At 37.4% G+C, this 15,321-nt stretch overlaps 1 protein-coding gene across 3 annotated transcripts in view; it reads left to right on the top strand.

Annotated features, from left to right (window-relative positions):
- The window catches only part of b4galnt3b (beta-1,4-N-acetyl-galactosaminyl transferase 3b), a 54,707-nt gene that overhangs the window by 4,885 nt on the left and 34,501 nt on the right, over nt 1–15,321 (top strand). For 2 of the 3 annotated variants that reach the window (XM_028450738.1, XM_028450740.1), the window contains exons 2-4: nt 1,089–1,404; nt 12,449–12,495; nt 14,687–14,764. In XM_028450738.1, coding sequence (XP_028306539.1) covers nt 1,263–1,404; nt 12,449–12,495; nt 14,687–14,764 — 267 coding nt within the window. In that variant the 5' untranslated portion in view covers nt 1,089–1,262. The remainder of the gene's footprint in view (nt 1–1,088; nt 1,405–12,448; nt 12,496–14,686; nt 14,765–15,321) is intronic. The other variant, XM_028450739.1, reaches the window with a different exon arrangement.

Consider the following 15,321-nt stretch of genomic DNA (forward strand, 5'->3'; position numbering starts at 1 on the left):
ATTTTTCCTTACATTCCCACATGCAGTTATGGACCAATAAACGTGTTTTTTCGAATTGAAGAACGTGTCACCCAAGAATCAATGCATATATGACTAATCATTAGTGATGTGAACAGTCTATGCACATAGCTCAAATCTGATCACATTACAAGTAGCTGAGGCATATACTAAGTTGTTTACTGAAGGCCCAGACATGTTCCAGACCCAAACACACTCTAACTTTTTTACTATTTTGAGGAGCTGACATTTCAGTTCATGTTCTAATCAAGATAATTTCAATCATCATTTTGTGTTTTTCTGCATATATATATATATATTTTTTCTTATTTTGTGTGTTTTTTTGTATGTTTCTGTTATTTTTGTGTATTTTGTAGTGATGTGTGTTTTTCTCATTTAGTGCATCTTTGTCGTTTTGTGTTGATGGTAATGGCAGTATTTTTCTCTCTTAGTGCGTGTTTCTTTTTTTTTTTTTCTGAACTTTTTATTTTTCGTTTTGTGAGTTGCTGGTAATATTCAGTGTGATTTTATATATATATATATATAAATTATTATTCTTTTTGAACTAAAAACAAACATCATAAAACCATATATTTTTTTAATGCTTTCATTCGTTAATTTTCCTCTCAATTCAATTCACAACAGCTTTATTGGCATGAGAAAACAGGTTTACATTGCCAAAGCTAATTTGAAAACCATGTACACACGAAAAGATGAAATGTTTTAAAATAGCTCTACATTTGTGCAAAAACAATAAGATTATAATAAAATAGGCTTTCACTATACATGTAGAGCAAAATTTACAATTAAGTTTAAAAAGGGGAAAAGGTTGTGTACAGAATTTTACATATATTAATATACTCTCTCTCGCGCGTACCCCCTCGCTGGTCTAGTTGATGCTGAGATACTGATAAGAATCAACTTAAGAACTTAAGGGTTCTTCATATATGTATATATTTTATTATATTCGTGTGTATTCATTTTTAGTGTCGTGCTTTTATTTTGAAGGCCAGTCCGTCTCGGTGTTCCTGTCTCTCTGTCTTATTCTGTGTTATTCTCTCTCTCTCTCTCTCTCTCTCTCTCTCTCTCAGTGTGTGCGTGTGCGCGTCCCTGTAGCCACTCACTGCTGTGCTATAACAACCTGTGTATGGCGCCTCTAGCACCGGTCCTGGTGGAGTTGAGCTGGGAATGAGATCCACCGGTGGAGCCGCGCACCACCAGGATCTACGGTGCTGGTAGTGCGCGCGCTCGCGCGGGGAGCGAACATGATCCCAGCAGCGTTTTATTTCCCCGTGAAGAAGCTGAGGAGGAATGGGAAGTATCTGCTGTTCGGAGCCATCCTGTTGGTTGGTGCGGTGGCTGTTTACCATGAGATGGTGGCTTCACGAGCCTGGACCACCGACTCCAGTAAGTCCCACCAGTACTAGTCCTAGTCCTCCTTACACTTTTACTTTATTTTAATAAACCTACTTATTCAAGCTAAAGTCAGAAGGAAACATGTATTAAAATACACCAAAAATCTACAGATTAAAGAGATGAGCAACTATTATTACAGCAGGGCCACAAACATGTGATGATCTGATTGTATCTGATCTGAGGGTCACATGATCACAATTAATGTCAGAATTTAGAATAATGACCAATCAGAGCATCAGCACACACAAAACAAAGTTCTGTTTGTTTTTCTCTTTTATTTTGGTAGTCTTTCAGTGATTTTGTGTCTTTTGAGTCATTTTGTTTATTTTCCTGTTCTTTAGTCTGGAAGTTTGCATGTTTTTGGACACATTTTTTGTGTATTTTAGTTATCTATGTGTTTAGTGTATTGTTACACTACAAAAAAAGGATAAAAAAAACTACTGTTTTGTAGTCTGGAATTTTTTATGATTTGGAGTATTTTTTGTGTATTTTTATATTTTGTGTGTTCTGTGAGTAGTGTAGCATATTTTATCATTTTGTATGTCTTCGAGTAACTTTTTCGAATTTAGTGCATTGTTTTTATTATTGCTTTGTTACTTTTGTGTGTTTTTGTAAATGTTTTGGGGGGTTGCTCAAATTTTCAGAGAGGGTGCTGTGAGATTAAGGGTTCCCCACGCTGGTTACCAGTTTAATTTCTACTGCAACATCCGTGAGGCCACGACACACACGTGTGCACATACTGTATACCCACTCCACAACTAAGTAAACACACGTGTATGAATATGTCATTCATCACACACACGCAGTAGACAAGTTTAATTTGTGCACATTTCAGCCTCTGATTTAAAGATCACAAACTAATGCTGCCAGTTAACAACACATGAATTTTCAATAAAAAAAAGAATTATATGTATGTAAGCAATTTATCAAACTGGTTCCAAGTGCAATTAACATCAAACAAAAAGGCTGACAAGTTGTTTTAGTCACACAGTCTTTTTACTTTGTTTAACCAAAGTAATGTAGCATTAGCAGCACTTGCTACATAACAAGGCAGCATATCAGTCGAGTGATTTCCATTAGTTATCGAGGTAACACACTCATGTAAATACAGTAAAATCCTACTTTAAGCAGTGTTTGAACGCCTCATTTCCCACAGTTTGGACAATAATATCCTTTACAAGATAAAACGTTACTGCTATTGGTTACATTAGGCCTGGTTGATATGGACCAATACTCATATCTCTATATATTTCCCCAAAATGCAGATATATGAACTCTATTTTTTTTCAACATAGTTTTACAAGAAAAACAATAATGGGTCAAAGTCAGTGGATAAAAATGCCACAAAGACCCTTTTATTAATTCAGTTGAACTTTATTTGTATAGCGCAAATTACAACAAAGTCATCTCAATGTGCTTATCATAAAATTCATAATAAGAAAGAAAAAACCCAACAAGATCCACACAAACAAGCATTTAGTGACAGTGGGAAGAAACATCTTCCTTTTAACAGGAAGAAATCTCCAGCAGAACCAGGTTCAGAGGTGGCAGCCATCTGCGTCGACAGGTTGGGGACCAACAGAACAGGATAGAGAGATAGAACATCAGTGTCTCACACTAGTTGAGTCGTGAACCACAGATCAGGAACTGTCATCATCAGCTTCATGATACCTGAAACAGAGCAGAGGGAGAAGGACGAGGAGAAGACACTGACTGCAGAAAAACATGATACATTATTATCAAGTCAGCCTGTCTTGGCCTTAGACCTCACTCTCAGTGGTCTAGTTAACACTTATTATAAAGGTGATAAATCTCTTTCCATTTATTGATAAGCTAACAGCGACTACAAGGTCTGTAAATGTGACTGTTTACAGACGAGCCCATGTCCACTCTAGTGGTTAGGTTATGTTATGATTCAGTCCTGAATCACTATAGCAGCACAATATCAACATTTTGAGGCACTTTTGACTTTTTCCTTCATTTAGGCTGAAATGTGTTTAAATTCTGTAGTAATGCTTCCACATTCAGGACGCTGTCCCTTTAAGAAAGTGTGTAAACAGCCCCATGAGCTGCAGCTGCTGCAGAGCGATTCACAAAGAAGAGAAATACATGCAGTGTTTCCTGAAACGTCTCTCAGTGCTTCCAAAACTCAGAACTGATGGAGTTTTACAGCGAACAGACAGACATCTGCACTGAGCCTCCGACAGGCAGCTGCTAACACAGAAAAAGTAGTACAGCTACTCCGTGCACTAGGGGGGGGGGGAGGGGGAGCGGAGTGTACTTTCTGCGCCGATGGAGCTCCAAATTCCGTAATTCTCATTGGCTGAATCACCTTGTGTTGGATTTATGTTTTTAGTCTACAAATTTGTATTTATTCATTTTCAAATGATAGGTAAATTATGGTAGTCTGACATTTAAAAAAAAAATGTAAATAAACACAGAGTTTTTAGGGGGGTGCTATGGGTATCCTAGGGGTAGCTTCAGCGCCCTTCAGACCCTGCCTGGTGCTGCCCATGTTTGGGACTAATTTACACATTTGTGCTGTTTAGTGTATTTTTGGAGTCATTGTATATTTCTCTCATTTTGTTTTTTTTTTTTGTCATTTGTTATTCTCTTTTTTTTTTTTTTTTTGTTAGTCTTTCTGTGATCTTGTGCTTTTTGAGTTTTTACCATAGTCATTTTATTCCAACTACTATTTTGTTGTCTGGAGGTTTGTATGTTTTTGGAGAATTTCTGTATATTTTGGGTATATTTTGTATGGTGTGTTTTTGTAGTCATATTTTTGTTCTTTTGTGTGTTTCCATAAATGTGTATGTTTTGCAGTAATTGTTTTGAATTTTGTGTATTTTATTTTTGAGTTTTTGTAGACATTCTGTGTGTGTTTGTCAATGTTTTGGTGTTTTTAGGGTAATTTTGCTTATTTTTGCTGGTTTTTTTGTGTCATATTTTTGTGTATTTATATTGGGGGCCAAACTTAGACCAAGGGCTGGTTGTGGCTTCCATATGTGTTTCCAGTCTTGATTCTGTAATTAATTATTAAACTATTAAATAAATACTTCAATAATTTTGAACCTGAATTTCCTGATCTGTTCAGTTTCTGTTGTTCATCATCTTCTTTTTTTAATTTTTCTGACTCTTTTTTTTGTGCTTTAGTGTCCAACCAAAGCTTTAGTTTTAAATTTCCTGCTACTTTCTCATCACTGCACTCAGATCTTTTTTTTATTTGATAATCAGAAGCTATAATACCAACAGACTGTAATGATTTCTGTCTTTAATAAAATTATTATTTGACCTATTGTGAAAATAACAGTCGTTGGATTTCCCAAATCACTGTTTACTAGTGGTTTAATTTACACTTGGTATACCACTGGTTTATGGGCTTTAGCTGTATTATTATACATTATCGTCTGTCATGCTCAGTACTTACAGCTAACACATCATTACCTTTATTTGATTCTTGCTCAGTTTTACATTCGTTCTTAAAGTTCAGAAGGTCAGATCACACTTAGAAAGAGGAAGTCTGGTCTCACACTAGGAAACCAAACTTCCTGCTCTCCATCTCAGCAGGTGTCTGTCTCACACACTCACATCAAAGACCAACATCAGGGTGTTACCAGGACAGGAGGGGGTGGGGCGTTCAATGACACTCTGCACATAAGAGCATTTTCTGAAAATGGCTCCTACATGTAAACACATGCCGAGGACGTATGGCTAGCTTATATTTGTTAAGTACATTCCACTGTCGAGTTAAAGTTAAAATATATTGGATTTAGAACCAGATTTAAAACCAGAAACTTGTTTTGTTTTAATGGATAAAACAAGCTAATCCTGGGTGATTAACATGAATCATCACTATAATAATAATAAAATCTACATTTAAATTAGACATGCACAAAGTTTTTCATTATTTCAGACACGAGTTATGTCTGCTACACAGAAAATGAAAGTATGGTCTTGTTTACACACACAAAATAAACTAACAACAGGTGGATTCAAACACTAATCTGTGTCTTATTGAAAATCACAGACCTTTGTTGGTTTTTCTGTAATTACAGTCAGTCATAATAAAGAAACCAAACAAGTGTCATTTCAGTAATCTTTAGTATGTTGTGTTTTAGTGGTTGTTCTGGGAGTAATTTGGGATTTTTTTTTGTCATTTTGGGGTGACCGTGACTCAGTGGTAGAGTGGGTCGTCCAATAACCGAAGGATTGGGAGTTCGAATCCCGCTCTAGCCAAGTCATTGTCGTCGTGTTCTTGGGCAAGGCACTTTACCCACATTGCCTAGTATGAAAGTGGTGGTCGGAGGGACCGATGGCGCACTATGTCAGTCTGCCCCAAGGAAGCTGTGGCTACAATAGTAGCTTACCACCACTGTGTGAGGAGTGAAAGAATAATGCATATTAATGTAAAGCACTTTAAATGTCTATGATAAAGCACGCGTGTGTTTCTGTAGTTTTGTATGTCTTGCAGTGATTTTTAGAATGAAGTGTATTGTTTTAAGTTTTTTTTTTTTTTTGTCGTCGTTTTATTCCAGGCTTATATTTTATAGTCTGAACTCTGAAACTTTGTATATATTTGGAGTAAATGTTTTCCTGTTTAAATTATCTTTTGTATATTGTTAATAGGTTTTTGTAGTCATTGTGTGTTTTCATAATTTTATGTCTTGCAGTCATTTTTCAAATTTTGTGTAGTTTTTTTAACTTATTCTTTTAATTTATTCTTTTTTAATAATTTTGAATATTTTTGTTATCAGTTTGTGTGTTTCCGTAATTTGTCTGCTACGTAATACATTTTCAGAAAGAGGAATAACCACTGTGCGTGTTTTTACTGTTTAATATGATAGTTTCCTCCCAAAATAGGGACGTTAGCTTAAGTAGTCACATTAAATTGTACATATTATGAATTTTTGTGTACACGCGTTCAGTCATTGCCACGTGTCTGTTGGAGGATGTTCTCTGTGTAATAGTTGATTTTATCAGATGAGATTAAGCTTGGGCAAAACATCTGAGATTCAAGATATTTCAAGTTTTCTATTTTGGCGATATGGAAATTACAATATTGCCTATAACGATATACTGTATATTCTAATTTTAGAGCTCATTTTGTATTAAAATGCTTTCTGTACTTATCAGAACATGAAAATCACAGTTCTGAGTGCGTTCTAACCCAGACCTTTATCTAAACAAGCCACACTACAGAACTCACTCACACATGCTGTCCCTTAGAGGAGAAAAAGCCAAAAGTGGCTTATATTGTGCAACTGTTTGTTAATAAATGTGCCTGTGTGGCATTTTTTCATAAGCAAATTTGCTTGCATGGATTTTCCCCTGGAGTAAAAGAATGTATCACATTTATTTGGGGCGTAACAGAGGTGTCGTGTTAGCATTAGCATTAGCACCCCTGAATGATGCGCTCATTTCCTTTGGATGGACCTGAGACCTCTCAGTGAGTTTACAACACATAGCTTTAAGGAAACATATTAAATCTTAGTCCGTTTACACAACAACGGTTTCAATTAAAAACACAAAAGTTTTGTAGTGTTTTGTCTGTCCCTTTAGACAGCAACGGCGTTTTGGTGCATGAAAACGAAATTTTTAAAAAACGGGCTCCAGAGTGGAATTTTTGAAAAGGCTTCCCTCTCCGTCTCTGGGAACAGATACTTCCTGTTTCATAAATGGATGGCTGTCTTCTGGTGCATGAATAAATTATGTTTAAAAACATATAAAGGATTCGTTTTTTGACTTGTGCTGGAGATACGGACGGTAACGAGTTCAGGCTTTAAGAGAGATCGGCCTTATTCAGGTTCTGGCCGTATTCTGTCGGGTCAGGCAGGTAAACTCTACTTTTAGTTGTGTTCAGAGGCATAACAGAGTTGTTGTGATTAGCGTTAGCACTATGGATGCACCAATCGATCTGTGCCAATTTCACTTATTTTGGGGGAATGGTGATCGCCCAATCTTTGCATATGAAACCGATCTTTTCCGCCGATCTTGGTAACGACCATGGTAACGTAATTGACATGATTTTAGTTGGACACAGTGTCTGACGAAGAAGTAGAACAGTGATGGTGGGCGAAAAGATAAGAAGCACTTTGGCATGGATGAGGAAACCGCTTTCATGCTGCTGATGAAGCTAACGATGCTAATGCTAAAGGAGCTAAACATCTTACAATACATGGAGGAAAAAACATCAGAAAACTAGATTTTATCCTTCATCTTTCTCCTTATTTCAACGAGTTTTATAAACGATTAAAGGCGGAGTCAGATGGGCCTTGTAAATGATTGGCTGAATCGATGTGTGTGAGCAGCACCAGCTGGTCCTTGGGAACCTGTTCAGTATGAAGTGAGTACAGGTGAGGAATGAAGCAACATTTAAAAAATATCACATTGTCCCTTTACTTTTTACAGCGTTTCAGTTTGGTTTCACCTAGTTTGAAGCTTGTGTATCTCACACAAACAAATAAAATACAAGTTTTGTCACTTTAATGCTTCAACATTCATAAACAGGAGGAGGAAAACTGGTTGGACTGTGAAGAAAAGCTGCATGGTTTGGTGTATTTTGTTGTTAGTCCTTCTAATCTGCCAACATGGCAACGTGTTTGTTTGATCATCTAGATTAGAAAGAAAAGGAAAGCTAGACTCTAAAAGGTGCCCTGTGCAAGTAGAAATTATATTACAATCTGTTTCTGGGGTTCAATCGATTGTGTAGAATGTGAAGGCGTTGGTCAGAGATGAAGATTAAAACATCTACCCTTCTTTTTTTGAACCTCCACTCTACGATTACGTGTGTTGCCAAAATTGTCCCCTGAGGTCAGTGTGTGTGTCTAAGGATCTCCACCCTGGGATAATGATAGACCTGCACAATTCCTTACTTCTTCCTGCAGTTATAGGGACATTTGAAAACCGATTGGCTGCTCGTAGTTGGATTGAAAATGAGGGAAGACGTGTTGTTTGTCTTTGTGTGATTACGACAACGGGCTGCTGTAGAACGTCACTGAGTCCACGTGACAAACACGGAGTCTGCAGTGAACCTGAACACAGGGCAAGACTCTCCTGGGACAGTGGGCTTCTGTCTGTGTGTGTGTGTGCGTGCGTGTGTGCGCGCGTGTGTGCACGTGTGTGTGTGTGTGTGTGTGCGTGCATGCGCGTGCGCGCACCACAAGCCTCAGAGGAATGAAACACAAAGGTGTGTACGAAAGGAGGGAAAGCAAGTATCGCTTACTGACAAAATCAGAATGAGTGTTTGAAGTCTGGTTGGTCTACAAATGGCTCAACTCTAAGGTACCTTAAATATATATTAAATCAGTCTAAAGCACACTCTGAGTAGGGCACATGTGTCAAAATCATGGCCCGGTGGTGGCCAATTCTGGCACTTTAGGATAGGGGTTCTCAACTTTGGGGTCAGGACCCCATTTGTGGTTGTGAGACACTGACATATTTTAACCTATTTTAATTTTTAATATTTTTGCTCCTATGAATGCATTTTTGCTACATTACTCCCATTTCTGCCACTTCTCCATCAAATGTCAATACCCTTTCTGCACATTTTTCCACTTTCAAGACGGTTTCAGCACTTTAACCAATTCCACCATTTTTCCACCTAATATCACATATGTTGAACCATTATTGTCACTTTTAACCACATTCATGATTTGTCATGCTCATTATTTGGCTGTTTAAACTAATTGTTCTAATTTTTTTTCAATATTGACACTTTTAACTTTTTTTTTTACTACTTTTACTGTCCGTTTTTGGCCTCTCTAATTTGCAACTTTTAACCAATTTCTGTGGATTTTTAAAATCCTATTTCACCACCTTTTCCATCATTTTTGGTCACTTTTAACCCTTTTTTTTTTTAAGATGACTATATACTATGTCCCAAATAATAGTAAACTTCCTGGATAACATTGGATATTATTCAGATGTCGGTGTTCAACCACCTTCATGAACAGTGGGGGTCCCCGATCGCTGGCACCTTTAGTTTGGGGATCACAGGCTGAGAACCACTGCCCTAAAGCTTAATCCAAATAATACCAATGCAAGTTTCATGTGATTACGTCTTTAGTAGTAAGTAAATACTGTCTTATTTGTAAAATATAACCAACTAATTTTGTTTCCTAATGTTGGCAGTGTGATCAGGGGTATTTCTAGACCCCCTGGGGGCCCTAGGCAAGAAGGACTATAGGACCTCCAGGCCCCAGAATGATGATGAATGAAGTCCAGGACGACGGATCAGTAAAGAAATACTTTATTTAATAATTAACATATAAAATAAGTAATAAATAACATAGCTATCTAAACTAAATGCAAACTTTACACACAATATATACAGTAAATGTCAGAAAAAATGCAAAATTTTAGGTATAATAAAATTGCAACTGGGCAAAAAAAAAAAAAAACAAGGAATTGAAGTGGAAAGTAAGAGTACACTAACCATACACATTGGATCTTCTAACAATTTCTCATTGTCATTTTGTAATTTTCTTTGGTGAATCTCCCGAGGTGAGTTAGGGTCACAATGTGACACCGAGCATTGTCATCAATAGCTTTTGACCACAGTGCATGATCATCTGATATTATTTGATTTGCTGTCATTTGAGTACCTTCTGTTCTGGTGATGTGGTGTCATGGAGTGATGAAGAGGTGGTGATGGAATGCTGTGCTGCCATGCTGCTGCTGCAGGAAGGTGCCATCATGTCCTACTCTTCTTCTTCAAGACTCCCCTCATGATCTGAGGTTGATATTGCTAGAAAGAAAATAGTATAAGAAACAATTATTTAAGACAAATATTTGTATTATATTTTAAACTTTAAAATGTATTTTAAAAAGTTAAACTAAATAAGTTCCTACTTTCATGTAGAGAGGTCTGCTGTTGCTGCTGCTGCTGATGTTGTTGTGGTGGTGGTACAAAAAACTTCAACAAAGTACCTCCAGGAAGAAAACAGAAAAGAACACAATCTATTTGGTTGGCTTGCATAAAGTTAAGTAAATAAATGTGCATGCTCTACAAACACTAAACATTTGAGATATGAATGGAATAATTAATGAACATTAATTTGCAGTAACAACTTTAATGCTTCATGTTAACTTCATTTTATTTATTGTAACATTTAGGCTATAGCAGAACATTTATGAATGTATCAGTTTTAGCATTTGACAGCAAATACTTTATTCTGGGAGAAAATATCATTGGCAGCAAAGGACTGACTTATTGTGTGGCTATAAATGTACAGTTTGTACACAGTCATTGGCAACAAGAGATGTGTAAGCAAAGCTGCACTACTTCTTAACATAAAGCTGTTAAAATTGGTGTAAAGTAAGAATAAGTATCTGCTCTAAGTTTGTCATACCACAGAAGTGTGTTGTTAACCACACTGTCAAATTTGAATGATTAACATAAACATATAAACACACTTTATGAATGTGTTTAGAAGAAAATGGCTGAATTCACTTTACACAGACTTAAATGTGCAGTTAACTTTTCTGGTGCTGGGTGGATGACTGGGAGTTTGGGACAAAGTGCCAGGGACTAACTGGGACAAACTTTTTTATAATGTAACACACAGTTTACACATTCTCACTTACCACTATCACGTTTTTTCTTTTCATCCTCTTCTGGTTTTTATCTTCTTTTCATGAGCCCTGAGGGATATGTCCGCTTCTTTTTTCCATGTGTGTTTGATAACATCAGCACGTTGATGCAGGGACTGGTAGTAGTGGGGCCCCATTAGGGAGGTTCCTGACGTCTCACTGTAATGTGTTCCCGGAGGGTTTCAAGTTGTGTCACTGATATCTGCCGTCTGTCGGTGGCCCCTACTAGTAACTAACCAGTGACTACTCAGGAAGGGCCCCGTGCAGGGGATTTTTAATGTGCTGTTGTTGCAGCGTCTCAAAGCAGTTTCATTATTTTGTCATTGAACTTGACTGTCAGCCGTCCCTCGGGGGCCCCTTTCAGCTCAGGGCCCTAGGCAGTTGCCTGTGTTGCCTACCCTGTGATTAAATGTCATTTGAAGCATAAATGAACCCAGTTTCAATGAATTACAAGAAAATACATAATTTCATTGAGCAAGATTATTGTTAGTGTTTGGAAAAATATACAACATATGCATATCTGGTGGACATGTCAGCTCCTCAAAATAGTAAAAATGTTAGTGTGGGTTTGGGTCTGGAACATGTTTGGTCCTTCAGTAAACAACTTAGCATATGCCTCAGCTCCCTGTGATTTGATCAGCTTTGAGATATGTACATAAACTGTTCACATCACTAATGATTAGTCACATAAATGCATTGGTTCTTGGGTGATACGCTCTTGAATTTTGAAAAAAATTTAATTTTTTGCCAATTTTATTGGCCCATCCCTGTATGTAGGAATGTCAGAAAAAATCTGATCTCTATTTTAATATATAGTATAAAGGTTACTCTTTCTTGGGTTGTGAAACAATTTTTCTTCTTGAGACTTATTTATTTTTATTTTGGACATCAACTTTGGGTTATTTTGCTCATGGATATTGAAAATCCTTTACATGAGGCCATTAAAGCTTGTCTCTGTCTCTGTGTCTTATCATTTATTGTTTAGTAGTTTTTCACTAGTAACATAAAAAAATACTCAGAGTAGGTGCAGCTGTATTACTATACCAAATTTCAGTTTCCTATCAGTGTGGTGTAGTTCCTGAGATAGTGGAAGCTGGAAATGGAATAAAAATAAGGACAAGCAAAAATCTACACATACCCTGCTCACTAAATTGTCCATATCTCAAAAAGTATTTATCTGATCAATCTAAAAATGCACAGTGTGACTCTTGAATAATCACAGAATAATTGGTAAAAACGTCTGGAGTTTTTGAGACTGAAGTGCGTGGAATGTCCTTTCATATATTAGGTTTAACACCCACCATCATCTATTAGGAGGCGGTGTTGGGTTTTGAACCAGGACCAGCTGTTGCGTTCTCTGATCCTGAGGATTGTGACACTATACGTTTCCTGTTTGTCTCCCCATTGTCTCTGCTCTCATCACTGTTCCCTCCTTTGTTCACAGGCTTTAACTCTGACAGCAGTGGCTGGAAGATCATGTATGACGAACGGGTGAGAAACTACAAAATCATGGATAAGAAGTTTGTGCACGTATAAGATCTGTCTAATGTTTGTGTCAGGCTTGGGGTCAATTATAACTGTAATTGATAATTATTGGTATTGTGGACGATATTATTTTGGCTTCCACTTCCGGGTGGATCATTATAACTATTGGTCCTCCTAATTGTCATTACGTAAGGCTGTCGCTCGTGCTCATGCCCGGTGCGCACCGGGTCATTTGAAAATGGATTTTCACTTATCAGTGGCGAATCTGACATAGTGGGAAAAGTGCAAATTTTCTTTTGGAAGGTAAGGTTGTATGACCGACTCCAACTTGTAAACAGAGCTGTGCACGTGGAAAACTGGGCTTGTGCACGCTGTCTGGCACACGTAGGCGTTTCCTCTTGAGCAGTGACGTGCCGTGACCACTAGGGTTGGGTAGGCAGGGCGTTGCATTTCGAGACCACCAATGACAATTTCATATGTTTCTGCTGGCAAGTGTTAATTCAATTAAATTCAACTTTATATGTATTAACCAATTTACATCAAAGTCATCTCAATGCGCTTATCAAAATATAAAGGAAAGAAACCCAACAAGATCCACACAAACAAGTATTTAGCCATCTAACAAAATCAACATCACAAAACACCATTAAAGAAACCTAAACATATATTTAATACAGCCTCCATACTCTCCCAACAAGATACATCTCATGACACGGCAGCGCATTCGTTGTTTGTGTTGGAAACACAGAAACACGGAGAAAATGACAACAACAACTTGGAACAGTCTCAGTGAGGAGCATCCACAAAGCCAATCCTTCCTTTTGTTCCATTCACTGTAGAAAGTACCAACAATTTTCTGACCTCACCTTCGCTGAAGCTCTGGTAACTCAGGTGTTGGTCTCCATCTTTTAAAAGCTGTCGTTCTTACTAAAAAAAAAGTTTCACTGTCGTCTCTAGCGCTGTCATCCTGACTGTAGTGTTATCCCGCCCACTGGCTAGAGAACATAGCAGCAGCCACGCTTTATCAATTCTGAACTTGGGTATAGCATTTAGCATAACGCGGTTACGTCCAAAGGCAGCGTAGAGAGCTGCCTTTTTACGTAAATGGTTTTCATCTTGGAGAACTGACTGCGCATGCACAAACACATAAAAACATGCTATGGAAACAGAGACAGAGCAGCAATGTGTTTATGGGAGGGGGTGTGGCCTCCTCCTGCCTTACAGCAGAGTGTGTGCAGCCGTTCCAGGAAATAGCGCTGTTTAGTAATTTGGTCTATGAAATGCTCAAAATGCTGACACTTTCAAACTTATAGTTACTGTAGGCTATTGGAAATGGAAAAATAAATAATTTATAATTATATTATAATTAAAACAAACAATCAATACATCAATTCACCCTTGGGTAGGCACTGCCTACCTTGCCTACCCTGACGGCACGTCACTGCTCTTGAGCAGGGAACACATCTTTTTTAAACTTTGGGGGAATTGTCCTCTATGCCTTTAATAACAATTATGGTGTATTTATAATTGAAACAATTTGTTGCTGTTGTAATCATAATTAAAATGTAATTGAGTTTAGATAATTGTCTTTGTAGTTGTAATTCTATGTACAATTTTATGGATTTTCATGGAAATTCTACAAAAACTGTTAATTACATTTCAATTAAATGCAAACCTGCCAAACCATGTTACAGTTCTATGTCTCACACATTTATGTAAAAAATGTGTTTCCTATCAACATTTCCAACATTTTACCATTAAAAAAATATTGAAATCGAGGGATATACTGTCAGAAAAAAGGCTCAGACGCCCACACCACAAATATTAATACCAATATTTTAATTGATTAGGAAACTTTACAAGGTAACCAAGAAATGAGAAACAAATTAAATGATAGATAATATTTTTTTCATGTATTTTACACTTGATTTAAGACATGGGTCAAACTATCCCGTTATATGCTCAGAAATCTAACACAAGGATACGTTTTATGGGGTAATTTATTAAAGGCTCAGTAATTATGATTAATCGTAATTAAACATTAGTAACTGAGAACGTAATAATGTAATTGACTTTGAAAGGAGAAAATTATAACTGTAATTTGAAAAAATGCTGGTCACTGTAATCATAAGTTAGTTGTAAATGAATATGAATAATACGTAATTGTAATTGACCATAACCCTGGTTTGTTTTCTAGATCAGAAAAGCCAAACATCCTGTAAAGGAGTCGGCTGCTTGGACTTCAAAGCTGACTCCACAGACATGGAAACCAGAGGTGCGTGCGTGCGTGCGCGTGCGTGTGCGTGTGCGTGTGTGTGTGCGTGTGTGTGTGTGTGCGTGTGTGTGTGTGTGTGTGTGTGTGTGTGTGCGCTGCTTTAAACAACCTGCCCAGGCCTGCCTGTTAGCCTCTGTTTACATTGAGCTCTTTCTGTCTCAGCAGCTTCTTTTGCTTTCTATGAAGCTCATCATGTTTCCACTATATTAGGCACGGCTACTGCTGCTGCTAAAGCTTGCCGTGCATCATCATGTTTCATGTGCGGGACTTCACAGAGCTGTAATCGAGCTACACTTTGGAGCTGTGCCATGGTAGACCTGCTCAGCCTGTTGTTGTTGTCCTGTGTCGGTGTGAGTGTGTGTGTGTGTGTGTGTGTGTGTCTAGAAAAGGCCACATTATGACTGATGCCACTTTTAAATTCATTTTATTTTGTGTAATACATTTTAATAATCCATTTACATCTGTTCATTATATTTATTGAAAGCGACATGACTCCTCTGTGAGTTTAATCAGTCATGTTGAGCAGTGTAGTCATAGTGAATTGTTCCTCTTGATAT

Source organism: Gouania willdenowi, chromosome 6, assembly GCF_900634775.1.
Source record: "Gouania willdenowi chromosome 6, fGouWil2.1, whole genome shotgun sequence".
NCBI lineage: Eukaryota > Metazoa > Chordata > Actinopteri > Blenniiformes > Gobiesocidae > Gouania > Gouania willdenowi.